General features: G+C 29.3%; 1 protein-coding gene across 2 annotated transcripts in view; it reads left to right on the forward strand.

The window, feature by feature from the left end:
* LOC118187407 (homeobox protein PKNOX1-like) overlaps positions 1-24,287 on the forward strand; it is a 48,818-nt gene extending 24,531 nt beyond the window's left edge. For both annotated transcript variants that reach the window (XM_085816539.1, XM_035357625.2), the window contains exons 4-10: positions 4,179-4,397; positions 4,505-4,666; positions 8,740-8,839; positions 8,931-9,064; positions 11,294-11,370; positions 11,523-11,758; positions 15,331-24,287. In XM_085816539.1, coding sequence (XP_085672665.1) covers positions 4,179-4,397; positions 4,505-4,666; positions 8,740-8,839; positions 8,931-9,064; positions 11,294-11,370; positions 11,523-11,758; positions 15,331-15,536 — 1,134 coding nt within the window. In that variant the 3' untranslated portion in view covers positions 15,537-24,287. The remainder of the gene's footprint in view (positions 1-4,178; positions 4,398-4,504; positions 4,667-8,739; positions 8,840-8,930; positions 9,065-11,293; positions 11,371-11,522; positions 11,759-15,330) is intronic.
* The last annotated feature ends 1,778 nt before the right edge of the window (positions 24,288-26,065 follow it).

Here is a 26,065-nt window from a genome sequence, read left to right on the forward strand (position 1 = left end):
GCATTTTATTTGGCAATATTTAGAAAGGTTAGGCAGTTGCTTTGTGTTTTTTTGCCATTGTCAATTAGTCTTTTTTCCAAAACTTAGCATTTATAAATTGTTTACATTCTTCATATTTATTTATTTAGAATGTTTTTAAAACTTGATAAAAATATTGACAAGAGAATGACATGGACACATGTGATTTTGACAGTCCACCAAAAGATGGATAATATTAATCCAAGTTTGATTCAAAAAATTATTCAAAACTTAGTATAGATACAGAAATTTTTTTAACTAGAATATGTTGAATTCTAACTTCAGTGTCAAGTAGTTCCAAGCTCAGTTCAATACAAAAGATAAAATTTTCACAAGTACTAATTGTATGAAAACATGTGAATAACTCACAGCTACAGATGCTCGGTGGAAATTGTAGCCAAATTCTATGAGGCAAAATTGTATTGAACAAGGAGAAAATAGTGATGATCTAGTAAACTAACAACCTTCAGTTTTTGAATATCTTCATTTGAAGAATCCATTAGTCATACTTTCAGAAAACATTATTAAATGGATCAAAAGTAATAAAAATGAATCAATTATGAAAGAGGGTTGCTTATAAATACCAAATTCTTAGTTATTATGCCATTATAAGCATTGGTAGTTTTGATGGCATAAAAACAGATACTGATTAAATATAAATTTATTTGCTGATAAGTCTATTGAATAATATATTTGCAGAATTTTGTTTTATTCTTCAACACATTCAGTAATAGTGAAAAAAAAAATCTCTTTGCAACATTATGCAATTTTTGCCTGGTAATCAAGTATCACTGAAGACATGAACTTGACAGATTATTGGACTTCTGACATATTTTACTGAGTAAAATATAAGCTTGTTTTGGATCCAAGTGCTAAATCACATCTGTTCTTTGAGCAAGTCAGATTGTTATAGGTTTTACATATTTTGTTATTAATCTGATCATAAGTGCTTTGTTTAACAGTAATATTTATTTATTTATTATCTAATAAAAATTCATCCAGTATTGTAATGAATATTCATATTTAAGATTATTTATTTTATACTTAGTATATATGGTGATTCAAAGCTAATGGTGCAAAATAAAATCTTATTTGCTGTTTATATTAAATGACATATCACAACAGTATTGACCCAAAATGAAGATGCCAATTTTAGATTTTCTTACATCATCATAACAAGGTTTGATTGCAAGTACCATTTGCGGAAAGATATCAGTGAAGCACTGGCATTAATTTCTAAGGATAGGTTGGGGTATGTTTGAGAAACTATGTCACCAGTCATGCCTATTCCATATTAAACATCTGTAATCTGATGCTTGGATAAGTGATTTTTCGCTTGATGTTAATATGGTTATAACGTGTTGTGGGGAAAAAAAGGTCTTGCTTTGCATCATTACTTTTGAATTATTCTACATCCACAGTGTTCAAAAGTCATTATATGACCTTTATTTTTGTGACCGTTGGTTGTAAACATATACTTTTAATTACAAAAATGTTTTAGATGATGCAAATATTCGTTTTTTGGTATTTCTAGATTTTAAAAACTCAATTTTGTAAAAATTGTGAAATCAAACATTATATACAGACCTCTAATCCTTTTAGTTTTAGGAACATTTTAAGTAATTATAAACGACACACAAAAAAGCAGACTTCTGTAAGTTGAAAAATTGACCAAACTATTTAACATAAAAATTTGTGTTTTTCGATTTTATTTCTGCTTGCACTGAAGGGTCTGTTAAAAAAAATAATTCAAGGTTGATTTTTCCCCTTAAATGACATTTATTAATATTCTTTAGTAATTTACTATTATGTTATATTCTTTAATTCATAATTTTATTACAATTTGTATACCCAAAAAATTTTCTCATGGAGCTTTCATTCTTTAGAATTACAGTCTAATAATCATACACAAAATTCAATAAACTTGAGATATTTTTCATTTTGAATTTATGCAAATAATATTTTGTAATTGGTAGATTTAGCTATGCGCCAATACCTACCAATGTTTCTAGAACATAAATTATACATTTATATATATATAAACAAAAAGTAAGAAATTTGGAACGAATTTTACACAAAGACCCAAAAGAACTGAAACTCAATACCAATAAATATGCAAAATAAAAATTAAATGTGCAACTAAAACCTAAAAATTATAAAAGCCTGAAAAAATATATCAAAGCCAGAAAAAATATAAAAGAAGAAGAATTCCATCAAATTTGATATAATGTTATCAAGAGGAGGAATAATTATGTTTTTAAATTAAAAAAAGTTTTTTACACTATATATGTTTGACATGATATGAAAGATTTGGAATTTGGCAGTGTCATGTAGATGCATAGCAAAGAAACTTGGCAAGACAGACATGACCAGATTCAAGATAATTTTATTATTGAAAAAACAATCCTCGATTCGCATTATTTGGTTCACATACAGGATGGGTGTTTTATGCACTCTAAATTTTTGTTAACTGACACATATTCAGTTAACAAAGAAGGCAGCAGCAAAGTGTAAGCAAAAAAAAAAAAAAAAAAAAAAAATGATGCAGCAATTTAGAGGAAGAAGAGAGGGAGTCGAAAATTTCAGTTCAATTTAAAAAAGTTTTGGTTTACAATTTGGTGATTGGGCAGGAGGTATCTACATTAAGCGTTATGCAGGATTACATGATTAATTTGAATGATGCAGTTTAGACTTATAGCGCTATTTTTAAGATAGAGAGAGGAAGTCCCCAAATTAAATAAAAAAAAAAATAAAAGAGGTTATAGAGTTAAGTTTGCTTTCATATTTTTAATCTTGCACAAGATATAACAATATATGATGGCTGCTTTAAAAATAATTGGCGACCTTATTCTTGATTTGGTGCTCTCTCTTTAAATTCATCTGTTCTCCCAAATTCGAGATCTTTCCATGTTATATAACACTTTAAAAAAGGTAACTAAAATTAACCAATCGTACATCTCTACAGTTACAATTACATAACCATCAACCAATCTCTACAATTGCATCTATTTCAGTATAAATACTGCTTGTAAGTTAATTACGTCATTTCTTTCCCTAGCTTCTACCCTGCTAACATATTCGCTCTGCTTCACTTCTGAGGTGCCCAAGCCCACACAAAAAATTATCGTATTGAAATATCATTGAATAAATCCCTTGGCTACAAAATGACCTGGTGGGAATTATAATGGAATAAAATTATGTTCTGAAATGGCTACATCTGGGAGTTTGTGGTTTATGCCTCCATCTATCTAACTGCGTAGACTTATCTGCAGCACATCAAAAATATCTATCCCAGGCCGTGACGACTGCAAGCTGTGAAAGTATCCGACTCCTTCTACATATTAAATTATTACATGTGTGTGTATATCAATTAGTACTTTTCATGGCAATCTATATAACAGTGCACATAACTTAATCTATTAACATCAGAAACATTTTTTAAACTAATTTTTTATTTTTTATGTAGGAACATTTTGCTGTTCAGTTTGTATATGATCTCAGTCTTTAAAATTAAATATCTCAGTCAGTTTTTATTGTGCAGTAAAAAGTATTTATATTTGACACTGTTTTATCATGCTTATGTGTACAAGCTGTTTCATAGTTAATGGTATACAAAATAAAATCTTATTTATTCTTTGTATAGAATGACATACCACAAGAAGACTGATTTTTTTTTCAATATTGTTGTGATATGTCATTCTGTATAAAAATAAAATACAAAAACTTTTCATATTTTTTTAATATAAATATCTCCTAAATATATGTATTGAAAAACTGCATGAATAATTAGGTTTTGTAATTTTTATAAAATTGATTTTTTTAATTAAAAAAGTGTCAAAACATGACTATTTGCTTCATTTAAAACACTTCTTTGCAGCTGGAAGTATATGTATACAACTAATGGTTGAGGGGAGGCATATAAGTATTTTCTGTGTATATGGTGTGTATTATATTTGAATATGCCTTAAATTTTAACATTTGAAATGGTATATTATGTGTTTGAGTGTAGTGGTTCTGAATAAATATGAGTTATGTATATGACCCCTGAATATGATCTCAGTTAGTTTTTGTTGTGTTGTAAAAAATATTTATATTTGGCATTGTTTGTTTTATCATGCATATGTTTACAGGAAGTCTAATGTTTTAACATATTCTTCTAGATGGTGAAAGCTATACAAGTTCTCAGAATTCATCTCTTAGAACTGGAAAAAGTTCAAGAATTATGTAAAGATTTTTGTAATCGCTACATTGCATGTTTAAAAAACAAAATGCAAAGTGAAAATTTATTGAGGCCTGATTATCCTGGTTTGGGAAATAACATTCCAAGCTCTGGCTCCAGTACTCCATCCAGTGGAGGAAGTAGTTCACAACCTCTTCCTGTAAGTATAATTTAGGCTTGAATCTTACATTCGTGTGAATTTCTGCAAACTTTATTTCAGTAAAGTAATTGTCTTTTATATATTAAATTGTATGAATTTGATTGCAGGTGACTGGGACTAATGGTACACTAAATAACTATGTGTTGCAGTCTGGAGTCTCACCTAATCCTATGCCTGTAAATAATCTCAATCAAAGCCAAATTGTATCTGGTGGAAATCTGTACCAAATGGTTCAGACTCCGCAAGGAATAATGGCACAGCCCATACAGGTTTTATAACTTTCTAAAATAAATTTTAATCATTTAAAATAATACATTAATCATTACTGAACTGCTTTATTTTCCATAACTAAATTCATTGAGAGCAAACTGTTAAACAAAGATTCTATACGAAATCCGTTATAGTATTACCCCAACTCACAGGAACTCAAATTTATGTAGTTAAGTATTCATAAGAAAAACATATAACAATTGCAAGCTTGAAATCTGGACTCAGTTGAAAAAGGGTTACAAATTGTGGAAAGCATATTCAAATGAGAAATGCATGCTAGCTGGAAAAAAAAAAAAATTAAAGCTTGCTGTAGAAATTTTGTGTGAGTAAAAAAAAAATTATTGAGTTATTAGGCAAGTTTATTAAATTTTATGAAGCTTTCAGCATCAACATAACTGTTATGTATTTATTTTAATTCTATTTTGTATTGATATATAAAAAACTGCATGCTTTATTAGGTATTTTTCATCTAAACAAGTTTTTCTTTTGAGGCTCTTGGTCCTATTTGACTAAAATTCCAATGTAAACTGTGCAAAAGAAAAAGGGAGTGACAGTTTTATAGCTCCTGTTCTACTGGGCCGATTCAAGAAATTCAAATTGTGTTTTTCATGTCTCGAAAGCGTAACTTCAGATAGCATTGTTCTAACATATGTATTTTGACACAAAATCGGATTTTTTCTCAAAAAACATACCAATTTTTTTACATATTTTGATTCTATGACTCAAATTATGCCTAAATATTATATTTTGTAAAATTTGGGGCAAAATTTATGGAGAACTTCAAAAATTTATCTTGGCACATATTTTTCAAATGTGCCACGAATACTTGACGAACTTCTAAATATAAGGCGGCCTATTTTCCTTTCCCTTCCATTGTGCAGGAACAGAAAAAAGTCTCATCATTCCTACCTTTTTACATTGTACATAAGCGGGAAAAAAATTACATCATTCTTACTTTCAAATAATTTGAACAAAGTGCCTAAACCACATTTGATGTTATTATCGCTTTCAACAAATATGCGAAATTTCAGAATGTGCCAATGTATAAATTCACATATATCTTCAGAAATTTTGAATAAAAAACTGTAATTTCTTGTAGGAATGCTTAGGAATACACCTACTTTAAGATAATGGTAAAAATTTTATAGACTGTAATTCAAAATTTTTTCGAAAAATTTATAAAAATTATTTTAAAACACAAATTTTAAAAATAAATCATAAAAAATGGACGAATGTTATTTGAAATGAACCTAAATTTCCAAATGTGAAAGGAAGAAAAAAGATATCAATAAATATGTACCAAATTCAATTAACATTGAGAAGCTAATTTTTTAAAAACTACTCATGCGATTTTTACAGAATTTGACGGTATGGCATAATTTGAGTCGTAGAATTGAAGTATGGAAAAAATGGCAGTTCATTTCGGAAAAAGTCCGATTTTGTGTCAAAATACCATATTAGAACAATGCTATGTATAAATCTAATACATATCCTAATTTGTGCTTTCGAGATATGAAAAGCGCAAGTTGAATTTTGTCAATTGGCCCAGTCAGTAGAACTGGAGATACAGAACTGTCCTTTTTTGGGGGGAAGGGGCGCAGTGTACTAGTTTGCAAGGTAAGACCCTGATATACATGAATCTAACTTAGGTGCTATTTGGCAATCCCATATATCACATAACTTTGGGGTATTGCTATTTATTTAAATCTAGTGTATACGAATTTTTAAAATCTATTTTGTAATATGTTGATTGCAGCATTACATAATTGCTTTATGCAGGATGTCCCAACTTATTGTTTACACTCGTCGATTATTAATAGCAGAAATGTTGTCAATGATAAATATTAGCATCTTTTATATGTCATATGCCTTAAAGTTAGATATATTTAAAACGGGAGCTTTGTACAGCAATATATCATCTATAACAAGCAGTTCAGGAGAAGTGATCAATAGTAGATATCATTCCAGTTGGAGAGAAAGCTCAGATAATTTTTCTTATATTCATGACTTATGCATTGAAAATCTATTAATTTTGTATCCACACTTCATCACTGTTATTCTCCTGTTTCTGTATCGTCGTTTTTTCAGATCACACACAGTTCATCTCTCTGAAAGCTTGTTGTGTAATCTCATATCTATTGCATACGTAACTGTGGCAGAGTATCAAATTCTATCCTTCAATTATCTTTGCACATCATATTCTCAGTTTCTTCAGAGACACCTTGAAATTCACACAAATTGCTTGAAAGGAAACACATGCTCACTTCTCCTGTTTAGTATATTCAGATAATTGCTTCCTTGATATAAGGTTTATGGATTCTAATTGTCTCTGTAATTATTTGTAATTTAAAATATTTGTTTTAAATATAGATTTAGTGATATTTCTGCTTGAATAATGAAATGAAAATTTCTAACTAATTATGCATATAATTTTACGAGAAGTATTTTAAATCATTAAATTTTCCATACTTATGGATTTTAAATTGAATGAAATTAAGTACATTTAATGATTAATTAAAATACCTTTACATTTTAAAAATTTAATTTTTACATTTTGTGCATTTCCTTTGTGAAAATTTTGCTTTAGGTTGGAGTCTATGCATATATATTTGTCATGTGTTCCAGTGCCTAACTGCCTACAGCCAGTTAGCTCCTTTCCCACTGCCTGCAGAGGAGAAGGGGGGAATGTGAAGAGCTGGCATGGGAATTATAGTTAGTTGAGTTTAACTTTGGGTTACTTTTGTAGGATGTTAATACAATACCTAGGTGCAATTTTTTTTACAATGATTGATGAATATATATATATATATGATTAAAGATCTAAAAATGATTCCTCAGATGTGGTATAATTTGGTTTCCCATCTCAACATAGCAGTGTTTGTTCATATATTATCTGCTTTTGAAATGTTCTGCCATTTTTCTGTTAAAGATTTTTTAAAAATAACTGTATGTAGTTGTATATTATTTAATACGCCTTTAATTTTATAAAACCTTTCACTCAGCAATTCATCTTTTGAAAATAAAAATAAATTAAAAAAATATTGAAAGGTTTCAGATTTTATATTACGCCCAAAGAGGCTTTCTTTAATGTTTTGTGCGTAACCTTTATTTATTAAATATCATGCTCTTTGCACTTAAACCATAAAATCAGTTCAACAGTAATATCACAAAATATTTAAAACAGCATATCTCTAGAATTTCCGATACACACTCTAGCATACTGGGGATAAAAATGTTTTTTTCCCCTGTACAGTGTTGCCAAAGCTTACTTTGAAATCATTGACTTTCTTAATCAAAAACTCATAAATGCCTTACAAAATATGAAATAGATAATAAAACAAATTCCAAATTTGGGCTTCCAAATGCCTGTGTTCAGGTGTAGACATACGTTATTCAAAATTTGGTGGTTTTAGGTACCGTTGTTTTATCACAATGCAAGAAACATACATACATTTATGCAGATTGTTCATTATTTAATTTCTTCAAATATAACATAGGGCTTTAATATTTGGTGTTAACAATTTAGAAAAGTGGTTTGCCCATTATAGTGAATCAACACAAAATGCCAAAATGAAATTAATAACCCTTCTGGGCAAATTGCTCCTTTGGGCTAAAAAAATATTGAAAATTGTCCACATTTTCCCATTAGGAATACAAGTACTGTTTGATAACCTAGTATTACTTGGCTATGTGCAATAGCAAAGTTTGTGCCTCTCAGGGGCAAAATTTGTATTTTGAGTAGTATCTTACTTAGGAACTCTTGCAGTGCAGATTACTGTTAGACGTGAATTAAAGACAGAGTATTCCTACATATAAATTTGTCATTGTTTGGGGCAGGGTGTTATCATTTGCTTAATAAATATTTTTAAGTTTATTGTCTCACTTGAACTGAATACTTAATGATACTAAGAGGGTGTTACTGAATTAGACCTTAAAAAAATAATTTTATCTGGTGTTTTCCATTATGAAAAGTATTTAGAAGACTTTGTAATGTGTTTGTAGTTGATAATTTTTAAAACTTGTTTATATTTATTACAATAAATTGAGTTTTCCCCTATTTAATGTACATTAGGTAAATCCCAGCTCCAGTGCTCATATAGTTCATGGAAGCACACCTTTATCACAGATAGGCGCTACAACTGTTTCTCATGATTCAAGGATACAAGCTATTGGTATATATTTTTTTTGGTAATTTTTTTTTCCAATTGTTAAAAGAAGCAAGAAGGCTTTTTCTTACATAAAATAATTTTTCTTATTTTTAAGCACCCAGGCCTTCTCTTTTACACAGTGGAGATGATGATGATGATGAGCTTATGAGTAAAAAGAAACAAAAGAGAGGTGTTTTACCAAAACATGCTACAAGTATAATGAGGTCTTGGTTATTCCAACACATAGTGGTAATTTTTATTTCAATTTTCTAATTTTCAAAAAAGCGAGAGCATTTGTACTTACCATTATTTTCTGTAAAATTTAATTTTGTATACAGTACAAAGTCCCAGATCCGGACTCGTTGCGACTTATGCAATTCCGGATTTGGGATTTTTCTGTTTATTAGATCATTAGTTTAACTCAAGTAAAATGACGTGTAGAAATAATAAAATTAAAAATATGAAATTGTAATTTATGAAATAATGAAGTATTTTTGATCTAAAGGGTATCAAAATTTACAAAAAAAGTAAAAAATAAATTAATAAGGTAAAAAAATGTAATAAAGTTTATTAAATAGTTTAATAAAAAATATTAATTTTTTACTATTTTATTTTAAAGTAAAAAAAAATAAATATTTTTTACTTTGTTAAACATTTCTTTCAAGTTGTTGCTGCATTTTTTGGGCTAATATTTTCTCTTTAATTCTATAGATGGACGTAATTTTTTATTCAGTTACAAAGTTCCATGGTTGAAGTCCTGTAATTGCTGTCTCTAGAATTCTGACTAACGGCAATCGAAATACATATTTGGGCTATGTATTATGAGATTGCTCTCTGAAGACAAGTTGTTCCGCTAAATTGTATCTTGCTTCTATCGCGCACTGAGACAATTAAGCCTGAATTTTAGTAGTTATTTATTATACTTACACCTATTTCTTGCACATGCTTAATACTTATCTAAGTTCTGAATAAATAAATTCCCACATGTACTTAAGGCTTATTGAGGGCTGGCACCTGATGCAGTCTCTGTAGCTTCTAAATTCTGCTACTAAGCTCCTCCCTTTGTCTTCCCTAAATTCTGCCACCTGGTGCAGCCATATGAACTCTGGTGCTGGTTCTGAGTTTATGTGAATAACAAATCAGTTATTCTTAATTCAGATAGCACTAAATGTAATTTTTTGGCCTATCAGAATCATTAACAAAGTCAACTTTTAGCACATGGAAAGAAATTTTTGTTAAATTTTTCCTGTCAACATTTCTCACCGCTTTTAACTTAAATCTGTAATCATCGCCAAGCTTAATGTCAGCATAAAAGTTACCATGCAGTTTCTGAATTACTAATATAAAAAAAAAATTGTTTAATTATTGCGGCATGAGTCATTACCCAAGTTGTCATGTGCTGATAAACATGCGAGGATGAAGGCAAAATATAATAATAATAAGTAATAAAATATAATAAAATAAATACTGATTCATCAGGTTGGTGTCAGAGGTATAAAATATTAGTAAGATGTAATAGAATGTTTTGGTTTGAGATGTAAAAAAAGACGGCAGCTACGGAGCCAAATTATTGATCATACAAATTTATGCTAAAATGATTGTTTCTTCAATAATGAGGTATTTTATTTAATGCTCAAGTGAAATTAAGAATCGGAATTCTCCACATGGTTTATTATACACGGGGAGAATGAAATTGAATTACAAATAAATGATTAATTATTGCTGCGAACTAATCTACAATATCTACAATAAAATCTGAGAGCATATGTAAATCAAGGGCAAGTATCAAAATCTATGAAAAAATATATAATTCTAAAAAATTTTTTAATCCTAAAAGTTTATAAAAATGCATAAGTGAATAATTGTAGAGCAGGTAGGAGACGGACTTATCAAGGGAAAGTTGCCTCCAAACCTAACTCTTCAATTATTCAATTCATGTTTCATCATCCATGTAGGCAAGGGTAAAGGTAAAATTATATATTTTTTCCTAGATTTTGATACTTGCACTTGATTTACATATGCTCAAAGAATTTTAATGATATTGTAGATTAGTTCACAGTAATAATTAATGATTTATTTGTAATTCAATTTCATTTAAAATTTAATTAACTTTTTCACAAATAGAGGATGTTTGTTAAATTCAGATTTCATTCTTTGCAGCAATGGAGCAAAAGAATTATTTAAATTTAATTTAACTTTGCTATTTATTCTTTTGAAACTATATGTATATAATAAAATTTAGAAAAAAAGGTCAGTAGTGGCCTTTGATGTCCGGATTTTAGATCATTCCGGATATTGGACGTCAGGATCTCGGACTTTGTAGTGTATCAGATTCATTTTAATAATACATTATTAGAAGGCCTATTTGAGTTTATAAATTTTCAGGAGCTGCATGTTTTTTCGAGAGTTATTGTACTTAAATTCTTACAGACATTTTTCTAATGGTTTTTTTAAAAGTTGCTTTACTTTCTTTTGTAGCATCCTTATCCTACAGAAGATGAAAAGAAACAAATTGCTCACCAGACGAATTTGACCCTACTTCAGGTCAATAATTGGTATGACATTTGTATACATCTATATCTGACATAGGACTGCATTACTGGAAATCAGTCTTGTTTTAAAATTTTTAAACAATATGTATTCCTTTCTCCTTTTTTTTCAAAAAAAAAAAAAAAAAAATCTAAGTAACTGTAATGTGTATAACTAGGTTTATCAATGCAAGACGGAGGATTCTGCAGCCAATGCTAGATGCAAGTAATCCAGAGACCAATCATAAATCTAAAAAATCTAAAACACAATCAAATCGACCGGTACAGAGGTTTTGGCCAGAAAACATTGCTTCAATTCAACCTCAGCTTCAGAATCCAAATGAATCAGAAGATAGCCCAAATGGTGAAAGCAATCAAATCAGTAGTTCTGGAGATGTTCAGGCGAGCACTTCAGGTAATATCATCTTTTTTGGTACTCTATTAGCTAACTAGGCATATAATAATTTTGAAGTTTTATACTTTGTTCTTGCATTTAATGTGCATCAACTAGAAGGTAATTATTTGACTTTGCTAGTATTAAATTAATCAGCATTTCTTAAAAAGAATTGTTCCCTCTCAAAGCTTACTTGCTTGTTTGTATTTGATATAATGATACTTCAATAAAAGATATTCTGTATTCTTGAATTTGTGAATATATGGCATGGTTCCAGTTTTAAAGCAGTGAATGTTTTGTTAAAAAATAGTATCTGGATGATTTGAATTTTAGAGAGAAAAGTGAAGAAAATATAAGAAGCATTATAGCAAAGCCTGTGGAAATCCAGAGCTCAGACTAGAACTTATAAGCCTTGTTCGCATGCAGTTCTCTTTTGCACAGCTGTATTCAGCAATTTCAGAATATTATTGTTTGCACCATAAGGCTAGTGGAGAGAAAAAAAATAAATGAAATTTTTAACATAATTTTTTTTTTTTTTTTTACCATATATACCCGCGTATAAGTCGACCCCCCACTTCCGAAATCGATCGAGAAACTTTGAAAATTTTTTTTTAAATACTACATTTATTCAAAATCATCTGAGAAAAAAAAGTAAATATACGATAAAAAGTACCTTGGTAAATAAACAAAATCAAAATCCTTCAATGTCCGATTCATGGTCAGATTCGCCAAACATTTCATAGAACTCTTCTGTCGTCATTGGCTCGTCATCATACATATTTTCAGTCTCGAACTCTGTATTGTTACAATCACTACTAGAGCCTTCGTCGTCATTTTCACTTTCAAAAACAATATCATCTTCCGTGCTGTCTAGTTCGTTGCTAATACAACATTTTTAAAATGATTTTATAATCATTTCAGAGGAACTCTGTGATTAGTTCATTACATAATTTAAGTCATGAAATTACTTCAAGTAAATGACTTATCTGATAAGTCGTCCAATTTGAGTGCGGGAAGAAAACAACTGCATTATATAAAAAAATTTTTGAACTTCCGATTCTTTTAATTTTTTATGGCCCCGCATATAAGTCGACCCCCCCCCCACTTTGAAGTCTTTTTTTTTTTTTGTCCAAAATATCTTGACTTATACGCGGGTATATACGGTAATTTTTTTAATTTGCTCGAATTTTTAGACTTTTTGGCACCCATTAATTTTAAAATTTCATATCTAAAAATATATCAGTTACAAACTTTCTAAATTTTTACAGGTTATAAAACAAACTTTTTGCATTTAAAAAAATGATAAAGGGCATTAATTGGATGATTTTTTACTTTTTTAAAAGGTATACAATTGAAGCAGAATTGAAAATATTGGTTCTTCTTGGGCACAGCTTTGAAACATCAGTTTCAAAGTAGTCTCGTTACATTACACTATTTCATATCACATTTTTTATACTATATAAGTTGTTGGTTCAGCGTAAGGTCGGAGATGTTTCCTAGTTAGCTTTATCTTTAGATGAACTTTGCATTGCATTGTGTTTAATGTTTTTAGCAGTTTGTGTGGGCCAGATTTTTGAAAAAGTATCTAGTGTTCTAATAATTCTCAATAATGCACATTTTGTGCCAGATATGAATGGCAAATTACTGCAGGTTTCAGAGGCCTTTAAAGAATGAAAAAAAAATTTGTTAACAAAAGAAATAACATATGTTTTGGCTATCATAATAGCTGTGGCCAATATATCAGTAATTTTGTGCCTGACTATGAATTTTTAATACTTTCAAAAGACAGTCACACTAATTTGTGGCATCATATACTTTACTATTTGGGTCCTGTACTCAAGAAACTGGAACTTCTTTCTTCATTCTGTGACTTATATGCTTTTGCCAAACAGATTGCTATATTACTGGGAAAGAGGCCAAGATGCAGAGACATAAAACCAATGGTTACAATACATACAGATATAGGTGGTCCAATTACACCAACTACATAAGAAGGTGCAAATTTTGTCATGACTATCATTAGTGACTTTTCATGCTTTAGTGAAGTTTGCTTACTTAAAAGACAAAGAGTTGTTCTAGATAAGATGAAAACTTTCCTGAAATCAAATCCTTCTGTAAGGAAAATTAGATATGAGGACTAGTTTCCATTCTTTAATATTCCTTGGTATCTAAAATTAGATACCAAGGAATATTTATTAACTTAAAGATACTTAAATATAACTTAAATACTAACTTAAAGAAACAGCTAAAGGGAAATTAGTGTACTCAAAATGCAACAAGATTTCTCATTTGTATACATACATAGATACAGATTGTGGGCGAACTCGAATGATAGGAAATCAATTTCTGGCTATGTTATCATGTTAAATGATTTTTCTGTACTCTGGTAGTATTAAAAGCAAAATTGTAATTTATCATCAATGAAAGCTGATGCTGTTGTTTTAGGAAAAGGTATGCAAGATTTATAGTGGCTAAAATCCATAATGAGTGAAATCATTGAATCATTCCAAGTGTAAACTAAATGAACATTTTCTTTTGTGTTGTTTAGAGTTAAACAAACATTTCCTTTTGTGCTGTTTAAAGTTATCTTAATTTTGCTTTGAGTGTGTAATTAAAGGTGGAAGTTGTGGATATAATCACATCCCCTGTTATATGTTATTATTATTATTTTACGTTTTAAAATAATGGGTAAAATATTTATAGCTCTCATCCAAGTTCACTTAATTTTACCAAGATTGACTGCTGGAATTGGTTTGCTATGCATTTATAAATGAGCATGCAGTCAGTCAGGTATGTACAGAGATATGAACAGAATAGAACATGTAGCAGTGGCTGTTTTTATTATGCCAAGTATTTCATGTTGTTTTTATATGTTTTCTTATGCATATTTGAAATAAAGCTTTATTTTCAATCCAATAGACCTCAGAGTTATTTATTGCATAAGAAGGAAAAAATATTTCAAATTTTAGAATAACACACTGAACAGGAAATAATGACTTTATGTAATTGAATAAGTAGATAGAAATGGGAATTAAGAGTGTTGATTTTCTTTGCTATGACTGGACACTTTCTCAGAGGTGTTTGTTAGGAGTAGCTGAACCTGTCATTTAGCCATTACTAAGAATATTTAGACATATATCATTATATCTGTAAGAAGAAAGACAAAAAAGCAGAACACACACATACAGCCGGTTCTTATTTTGGAACTGAGCATAAGCTTGTTTGTTTCGAGCTAACAATCTTGCTTCTGTTAACCATTATATCTTCCAGGAAAGCATTCGAGCATTATAAAGTCTTTAAACAGATTATTATGATATAAATGTTTGAAAATATGATAAATAATTTTTTATACTTCAAAATGTCCCCTAAAACTGTATGCTGTATTCACTTTATTTATTTATTTTTTCCTACTTTTTCTTTTGGTCTAATCTAATGACTTTTATTTTATGATATAAATTCTGAAAACTAAAATATTCACAACATTTTGCCCAAATCTGTATGAATTTTTGTTCTTCTGTATATCTAGTGCTTTACAATTGTATTTTTTAACCAATATTGCATACAAGTTTCAATACTATATTTGAAAACTTTAGGTTTGAATATAAATCAGCAATGCAATCATTACACTGCTGCTAGCAGTACGACTCCAGAAATGGGCCATTCCTCTCCCGATGGAAATATAAGCCAAAATTGTTCTGATGGTGAAGTCAATAAGGTCCCTTCTATTGGCAGCTTGGAGGAACTCAGCATGAGTTGTAATACAACTACTGATGAAGAAAATGATGATGACAAGCGATAGTTGTTGTGAGATCATACATATTTCAATTAGCATTTTGCATTGGATACAGCTAATTCTGAATTGTAATTGCTCTAATATATATGTTACTGTTTTGATGTTGAATTTTACTCTAAAACTTTTTGGAAGCTTATTTGACTTAATATTAGTCAAAAATTATGACAGTTTTGATTTCAGTTAATTGAAAATTTTAGTCATCAAATGTATTTACATATTTTAATTTTTATTTAAAACAAAAATAAATGTTAGCCCAGGTGTAAAAAAGATATTTGCCTTTTTACCCCTCCTAATTTTTTGATAAGTGAAATTTGTTGATTTCTTTATTTTTTAAACTGTTATTTATTGGTACAAATATATATTTTAAATGTATTTTTTCTCGTATTATATTTATTTCCCCAAAATATATTTAAAAAAATATTTTAGGTTGTTATTTTGTAAAAAGTATTTAAAAATTATTTGAAAACATTCTAAGCATTGCATATTTCAATTTATATTACAAGTTTGTCTACTTTTCCTAAACATTTAACTGCATAAAGCTGCATGAATATTAAAAACATTTATCAGTTTTTTTTTTAAATGTTTTGTCTATTGAGCTAATATATGTAAATTTTGAAGGCTGAGAATGTAAAATAATTAGGTTATTATAATTAATTTTGAGTAATCTATCTAGAAGAACAAAGGGTACTAAAAAAATATATATATATGCAGTACAAAGTCCGTAATCTGGACGTCCACTTTTCCGGAATGATCTATAATCCGGGCCTCAAAGGTTACAAACTTTTTTTTGTATGCTTTACGCATGTGCGTAGAGAATGTGCTCGCATACATTACGCGCATTACGCATGCACGCATTGAAAGAAATGTTTAATAAAGTAAACAAGTAAATATTAAGCTTTTTTTTTTTTTTTTTGTAAAATTTGATACCCTTTAGATCGTAATTGCTCTTTATTTCATAAATTACGGTTTCATATTTTAAATTGTATAATTTCTGCATGCCATCTTACCAGATTTAAATTGATGATCTATAATCCAGAATTGCTGAAGTCCCAACGAGTCCGGATTACGGACTTTAGACTTTGTACTGTATATAATTCTTAGGGCAATTTATTGTGTTCTTTTTGCATTTTTTAAGAGAGTTTTGAAAATAATGATTTTTTTATAGTTAATTTTGTATTTCTGATCCTTTGTTTGTTAAGCTTTAATGCATTTTAAAAGTTATCATCACTATTTGAAATATAAAATACTCTTTTTGCCCTTTAAGTAAATTTTAAAGCTATAATTAAGTGATATTAATTTTCTGTCTTATGAGTATACATTTTCATTACACATGAAAAATATTATCCTAAAGATGAAATATTGTCATATGTGTCATTTTTGCATGTATTTCATATGTAATTAATTTCTTTTAACAATGATTTTTTTCTCCTGAAACCAAAATGTTTTTATATTAAAATTTCACTTTTCCTTCCTAAATGCAATTTATGATATATGTTCCTTGCTATTGTAGTCATTGCAGTATATCTTCTTGTAAGCCGCAGAATTAAATTTCATTTGTAGTGCTTTACAATAATGAATATAAAGATGTTTTGTTGAATCAAGAAATCAAAGGGAGCTGAAATACATTCTTTAATATACAGAAGCAACTACATGATTGTTTCAATTAATATGCAAATGATTAAAATATCTCCTTACTATATACCTAGTTACATAATTTTTGTGTTGTACTTTCTCTGCATTCAAAATTGAAGGATACTATACAATTACTTAATGATTGGTATTAATTATATGGATATTTAAGCCTAATGTCCACATAAGTGATGTATATATGTGCATATGAAGTACATATAAATCATTGAAAAGAACATTATTTAGTTTTTATGTATAGAATGATACATGGCAGTTTCTGGTATGCTGTACGGAAAAAAGATGTGTGCAATTTTAATGTGTCATACCAATGAAACTTTTCAGGAAAAAAAATTCAGACATGAGAACCATAAATTATCAGAGTATAGTCATAATTCATTTGGATAGGGAAGAACTAAAATATATTCTGGAAAAATATCTCTTTGTATTTTACCAATTCTAAAATATTAACATTCCTCATACTATGTGTTTTATTTTCTTGCTATTGTGTACTGTTAACATTGTTATTTTTCTCGGTATTTTCAGTAGAAGGAAAATTGTTATATAATTTTTCTTCTCTTTGCCAGTTAAATATCTGATTGTTAATATGTTTGTGGTGAATTTTTGCTCTTTTGAAATTATAACATTATACTTAGCTATGATCATTGTAAATATGACAAAGTTTCCCCACTCATTGTTTATGATGAAACATATAAACTAATTACTAGTGACTTTTTTACTGTGTCTCAATATGAAATGTAGAATTGAATATCAATATATTTTTAGCACTAAATCTTGATATAAAATCTGATTTAAGAAATTCCTAAACATTTGATACTTACAGAAATAAAAATTATATGTGTATGCAATATATGCCTTTTTCTCAAATCTGCTATAATTATATTTAAAGCCGTTATATATGTACTTGTATATGTACTGTAGCTGACTGTGTGTAACGAACAGTAATCATTATCCTAGAAATGCATTTAAAACTCTCTTCAAAGTTAAAATATATGAAAGGCAAAAGCACGTCTCTGTTACTGTAGGTGAATTTTTCTGTGTACAGTTTAATAATTGCTAGAGAAAGATTGCAGTGAAAATGTCTACAGAATCAACTATTGAAAGCATTTAAGATAGACATGTGCAGAATAGAAATTTGTGATGGAAGATATGTATTACCGTAATTTCCGGAAGAAACGCTGCGGCGTTTACGTGTTTAAAACTTAAATTTTCAGCGGGTGCGGCGTTTCTACCCATGCGGTGTTTAGGTGCACTAAAAATAAAATATTTCCTATGATGGTCATTGTACATAGTTTGGATGGCCTTGTCATTGTGCATAGATTGGTGCTGTTCCCACACAAAAGACCACTCTGTTGCTTTTTGTGAACATTATTTTGTTTACGTTCTTTCCCTTGAACAGACCTACATGCCTTATTCACCCTAAACGAGATCTCAGAACAATAACATTCTTCCCCCTTTCAAATCAACATTCTCATCAGTTTGAATAGTCTCTCTCCTCTGCCATTCGATGAATCTTCCAGGACCCATCCTCTCACCACCCCTGCCTTTTCTGCAATTTTTTTCAAAGGCTGACACGACTCCACCTGCCTCGCAATAACGAACTCTGACATATTTCCCCTTCAGCATGAATGCATTTTTCTTGGCATTCTGCCAAATACAGATTCCATCAGTTAGGGTACAAGTACTTGTTGGATAGTTTTTAATTAGGGAGCGGAAAATTTTTGAAAATGTCTCTAAACGGCACAGAAGCTATACATTTCTTACCTTTAATTTATTTTTGAGTTATGGTTTCATTTCATGCATTTTTCTTAACTGGTATGTCATATATCAGGACTTAGGTTGAGTTTTTGCATCTATACGGCCCACGACGATGTCACGTGCAATTTAATCTATTGCGGCGTTTCTGTATAATTTTAATTTTTTTTTCCCGCCATTTTTCTTGAGTGCGGCGTTTACGCTGATGCGGCCTTTCTTCCGGAAATTATGGTAATAATAATGATCAAATATGTATAAAATATAATTTTTAACATAATATTTTCTCACTTTAATACATTTAAACAACAGGAATATAATCTATAATAAATTAGCTTTTTATTATTTGTATTAACTGTTCGTTTCATACTGTCAGTCTGACAGTGATGAATTTTAAATCGGTGATATTTTTCATAGTTGTGTATCAGCTGCATGCGTTTTCCAGATTGTTTACATTTTTAAGCTACATGCCAACATCGAAGATTTATAATGATTATGTCAAAAATTTAACACACACAGTTATGAAATTCTGAAATATGCATGCTGTGAAAGCTACTTAACTTTTGAATGCCATTGAAAGATGCAAAAATTTGCTGTATATCTTTGCTGTTTTAAATGTACTGTTAGAGTTTGATGACTGTTTAACTGCTGAGTTGAGTGAATTATTGTTAGTTTTCACTTTTAAAATCCTAATAAATAATAAATATAAACGCTCTTATTATTAAAATTAATGATATATGATAATTTGTAAAAACATTGATTATGCGATATACTTGATACTTTTTTTTTTTTTTTTTTTTTTGGTTCTTTCTTTTTTTCATTAAAATAGAAATTTTTTTGGAATAAAATTAAAATGAATGTTAAAAAAATTTGAGATAATATATTAATTGTAACAAATTTTATAATGCACATAATGTTGCATAATTACAAAGCACAGTTAGAGACAACTGTTATGGCCAATTCAGACCTTTTCCCATTGTTTGTCGCTATTGCCATAAGCCATCTTTTTGTAATTTAAATATTTTAATTAATTTTATGTTGCAGAAATGGTTTATTTTCAGAAATTTTTATCACTTTTGAAATTGTATACTATTTTTAGGGGTTTCATAATGCAAAGATAAAAAAAATCCAAAAAAGATGTCCAGTAGACATTGTTTCCTGTAGCTGTTATATTATAATTAAATTTAAAATAAAAACTGGGAAATACCCAGTGCAGTAGCGAGCATAACTGGCGTCCAGGGCAAAATACCTTTTTGGCGCCCCCCCCCCTCTCCCCGATAAAAACACAGTGATATGATGAAAATCTTGTTTGGAGATCATTTGGCACCCCTCTGCGAGCGGCGCCCGGGGCATCATACATCCCATGGCCACCCCCTTGCTACGCCACTGGATGTACCCTTTTTTGGTGGAAAGCCAAAAAAGTCTATTTTGACATGTATATAAAATCAAAAACATGTATTTTTGTTTATACAAAAGTTTTTAAAAAGTTTGCAAGTCAGACCTGAGTATGAATTTCTGTCTTTATATAATACTGGACTTCATATTTTTTTTATTAGTTGTATTTTCCTTTATAAACTTTTGTGATATTTTTTTGGCAGCTTATTTTACATTTTTTTAATTTGTAAATTGGGATTTTTCCTGTTGTTAAAATGTATTGCTATTAAGTTAGGAATTATGTTTATCAAATTAATTTACATATATAATGAACCCTTTCTGAGTGACCACCTAAATATGAGCATTGTTTCCAAGAACAGATGTGAACATCACTTCTATATAACAACAACTTTCATGTAGGTTAAAATTATCTGCAACCAGGATTGATTGTCTTAGAGGAAGGGTCCATCATAGTCCCTCTCTCTAAAAAATCAAATCCCTCAAATACTTATTTATCTGCGAATAAGCATTTGAAAGGCCTCTAAATATTTTATTTTGCATATTTAGTAATAACTTATAGAAGACTTTTGAAAAATTCAGAAATTATGCTTATCTTTGAAAGATAAGAATTATGCTGCAGACTAAAAATCGTGCTCTCTCTATCTCACAAAAGCCTAGTTCTGCCACTAAATCGTAGTTTCTCAGTATGGATGCTATCTCCCTTCAGTCAGCGTTGAGGGAGCATTACTGATCTGAGATCCATAGGAGGAATGAGAAGAAAGTGGGTAATAAAAACATGCTTGGAAAATTTGTCTAAACATTTTTAATATGAATGTTTAAATATTCACTTCAATATACAAATATTGCAGCCATGCATTTTTATGAGAATCATATGAAATTTTGTTAATCAACGCTTCATTCAAAAGGAATTGAAGTAACAAACTGTCAGTCTTAAAGTTCATTACTAGAAATACATTTAGAAGTATTGAATCATTACTGCAGATCATATTTGAAGAACATCTTATGTGTTATTGTAAAATCTATGTGTAACCTATATCATCTTATGTGTTATTGTAAGGAGAGTTTGTGAACCAAAAGTGTTGGAAAACACTGCATTAACTTGCCCTTCGCTTACACGCTACAAGATGCATTTTGACTTTTATGTAAGAAAAATACATTTATCCTACATAAAAATAGCATCATTTGAAACTCCGATGATATGGGATTTTTTTTTGCTTGCAAGGAAATGGTTATTTTGTATTGAGCCATCTTTGTATTGTAACGTGTAGAAAGTGTAGGCTTTATTTTCTACTACTTATTCTTTATCCATCTTTTACTAGGCACAGTTTTGTATTTAAGAACAGCTGTAAGGTTGCTGATAATCAGTTAAACAAGGTTTCCCCCCTTCGTAAATTGCCTACCTAGAACTGCAGAACTTTTGTATTTCTTTGGTTTGGGCAAGGTAATAATGCTTATTTTTGTATATGTATCAGCTTAGATTTTGGAACTGACTTGGTGCATTGCTTATCCAATCTTTTTGCAAAGCAATTTTAATTTGGGCCTGTATCCATTATATTTGTCTCTGGTAAGCCTAAAAACAAGCAGGTAATGATGTAGCATTAACAATATACATGGACCACAAGTATTAGTGTGATTATTTTAAGGAAATTCAGAAAAGAGGATAATCTCATATTCTCTGTCTTAGAATTACTACAAGAGCAAAATAAATATTCACCTAAATTTTTATTTCTTGAAATGTATCTTAGAATCTAAGGAGGATCTTAATTTCGAGTAAACATGATTACTGATTTTTTGAATGAATTAATGAGTATTTAATAATATTGCATATAATTGTACGGTTTCATTTATAAATCAGATTTTAAACTTACTTTTGTACCTTCAGTTAAGAAAATTCTGTAGTAATTTCATCAAGCCATAGATAATATAAAAAGTACTTATTTATATGTATTACAGATACTAAGTATATACAGTTGTGTTAGTTTGCCTTGATTTATGTGTTTAAAAAATCTTTCGTGTTTATTTATTTATTTTTTTTTTTTTCCGAAAATGCTAAGTGTTGAAGCTGTGTATGGGAAGTACAGAGGAGAGTGCATTTTAAAATAAAGTGGAATGTGAAGAAATATTAAAGAATACATGCCCATTTTGCAAATTCAACACATATTGTTATTTGAAAGTAGACTTTCATCTGTCTTCAGTTACTCAGAATAGTATTGCTAGTAGTATCACTGTATGGCAGGAATGCTTTTTAAAGGGGTGCCTGAGTATTGGACTTTTTACTGTATTGCTATTTGAGCAAATAACAAATTATATTCTCTTTCATAAATAAATTTCCATTTTGCTAAAAATCAATACTATAGGAAAAATAATACTTAACCTCTGGAATTTTAAACATGATAGATTTTCAAAGCATTTTTCTTAAAATATAAAATGGAAGTATGATTTTTGAAATACTTAGTTATTGTATTATGTTACATAATTGTAATGAAATAGTTCAAGAAGAGCCATGATAGATTTGCATTTACATAGTGAGATATAACACTAGTTCATTGCAAAAATTACATTACCCATTGAATAAGTTGTAGGAAATATTTAATGTATGCATACATAGGCAATATCATAGTTTCATAGTTTACATTTCCATGCCTTACAAATTAATATGATAAAAATAAGTGAATACTTAAGATCTGGTTTGTTATTTAATACTATTTTTTTCTGTCTTTGCTGGAGTTATTTTCTTTTTAAATTTTTATAAACCTAAAGAAATCTTCTTGCCTTTTTAATCTAGTTTTGTGAATATTTTATGCTGCTTGTTTATCTGAAATTTGCAAATAATTCAGTATGCAGTACTGAAATTTACATCCTATTAAATATTTTTGTTTTCTAATTTTCTATCAGAACACTTTTTTGGTACTTTCTAGTTATTCACATCACCACAAAATATTGCCAGCTCATTGGCAACTTTCGGAATTCATAATGGCTATTTTTAAGACTCGTAAGTAGTGTTTTTTTGTTCCTGTATTAATAGAAAAAATTTTCTAAAAAAGAAAAAAATTCTACGTGAAAAAGCAAAAAATGTATAGCTGATATTTATATTTCTACAGCCAGTGGATACTGTTTAGTAACATGACAATTAAATATTAAAATGTATAAATCCGTGTGTAGTCTAACATGAGTGTGGCATGCACTGTGTATTGCACATGCATATGCAGTACTACACTAGAAGTGCAACAATTCTATCAAATGTTAGAACTCGAATGGTGCATAATCAGGAAGTACCTCTTTTTTAAACATATATTCAGATAAAGTATTATTTTTGATTAAAAATAAATCTGTAGCTCAATTAGATGTCAGTCTTTGTGTACTGATTACAACTGTGTGTATGGAATTGTCCATTGTCATGGATTTTCCACAATTACTTCAAACTTTAAGTTACAGTTAAAATTAGATTTTTTTTAAAAGTCACGCTAACTTTGTGTAATGACTAGTAGCTTTGAATTCATGCAAAGTACGTGGATTAAAATAGGTGTGATATTTTATATGATTGATTATGTTATTCTGTCCTCATTTCAAGCTATACTGTCTTCTAGTCTTATATAAAATGTTGTCATTTATATTTTCTAAAAGATATGTGTGTATTGTGATTCATTTTATGGCAGTTAAATTGCAAATACCTTTTGCTTGTGTTTCATATAAAGTAAGTATTTTCCCTTATTGTGCAATTAAACATTGTAAAAATCTGATCTTCTATTCTTAAAAGTTTACCAATGCAAAAAATGCAGCATGAAATATGTAATTTATTCAAATCTCTTGTAGCTGTTTGTATATAAATCCTAGTTTTTGAAACTTAAAAAGTTTGTCAACTGAAGAACTCAAGACCATCATGGTCTAGCCACTGTTACTGTATAAAATTTTAATGATCTTTGCATTTTGTTACAGAAAAATAAAACTTCTTTGAGAAGATAAGTTTATATTTATTAGAACTGGATGATTATATTTATTAGAACTTCATTTTATATAAGGTTTTATTTATATTAATTTTGAGGCTTATTAAAAATAATATACTACATGAAAAATTATAAGAAGATGCTGTAGAATTCTGATAATCCACATACTTTGAACTAAGGATTATGAAGGTTAAATAATTTTGCAGGCTATAAGTTAGGTCATTCTGGCCTTACAAATATGTGAATTAAATTTGGATTGTTCTAACATAAATGGATAAAAACTTATATCTTAAGAATTATTTAGTAAATATCATTGTGGCTCATTTCTTGATTTGTCGTAATCTAAAGAAGGAGGAAGCACTTTGAAATTTTTTAATACAAATAATAAATTTATTCAGACATAAGTAGTATAAAATTATGTGTATATGTTATAATGAAAGACTGAAATTAGATAATGTGAACAGTGGCAGTTTGTAGATTCTTTTCATGGAGGTTCACAAAACAAATTTCAAAAATTAAATATGTAGATACTATGTAACTTGCAAGTTAAAAAACATTTGCGTTTTCAAAGGGAAACAATGAAACTAAAAAAAAATTGTATCAGTTTATTTTTTACAATAGAATACAATAAAAACATAATATTGGAATCACCAATGTATGGGAAAAGACAACCAATTGGAAAGTGGATGACACATCAGTAGTTTCATCTATTATTCCTGAAATAAAACTTGTTTTTGAGATCTCATTTTTTATGTGGTTCGGGCAAACAATGAGCATGCAGTTTAGCAAATCATTCTGAATTCTTTTAAAAGCAGGGGCACTAGTGAAATGGTATTTTAAGAGACAAGTCGAGTTCTGCTGAGAAGTTGATAAGACCTCTGAAAACTCGTGGATTTATTGAATCTGCACGTTCATCATATCCTCGAAGTGCAAGCTCAAATGCACTGCAAAACAGAATAAAAATAATGATTTTTGACAACCTCCTCATTTGTATCTTTTAATATTTGAACAAAATGAATTGTCAAGTTGTAGGCGAATATCCACCTTTCCTAACAAATTAAATTCTTAAACATGATTTTGAGTATTCATGCTTTTTTTTTTCTGAGTAAGATGTAATAAATCAGCAATATTGTGACTCACTCAGCTTCATTTACCATTTTATTTTACAAACAGGAGAGATGAAAAAAAAAAAAAAAAAAGCCTGTTAGTTGATTCTCATCGACAAGTGCATGAGCATTTCATATATATGTTACTATGAAAGACCAAAATGTGTAGAATGTTTACATTCACCGGCGAATGTCAGCATTCACAGTTGCTTGGTGTATGTCCAAAATATTTGCCAAATATCCTTTTTTTCTGACTTACACCAGCAAATATCGACATTCACTATGCACTAACACCTGTCATCAGTCTTTTCTACATCAGTATTGAGTGCATGCCCTGTATGGACTTTACATTTTCACCTTTAGAGGAGTGGCAGGAATGCACCTTGATTTTTCTATTACCGTGATTGTCGTGAATGGCAAAACAGAATGAATTGGTAAAAACTCCTAGTACTTGTACACCAGAAGTGAATGGAAGTAACAGGTTCGTTTTGTACTATTTTTCTAGGTCTTGCCATCTTGGATATATTTTATTGTTGGAATAAGTAAGAATATCTGCTGTTTTCTTTCACTTTTTGTCATGTAGGAGCATGTGTTAAAATATTCAGCATAAGCTCCTTCCTTATCCATCAGGTTTAAAGAAATTTGTTTACACCTATTCGTTCGAATAGTGCCTTCCCTAATCGTATTCTCA

The sequence above is a fragment of the Stegodyphus dumicola genome, chromosome 5 (genome assembly GCF_044657685.1).
Source record: "Stegodyphus dumicola isolate Sdum_Otavi_A_Nest chromosome 5, ASM4465768v1".
Lineage (NCBI taxonomy): Eukaryota > Metazoa > Arthropoda > Arachnida > Araneae > Eresidae > Stegodyphus > Stegodyphus dumicola.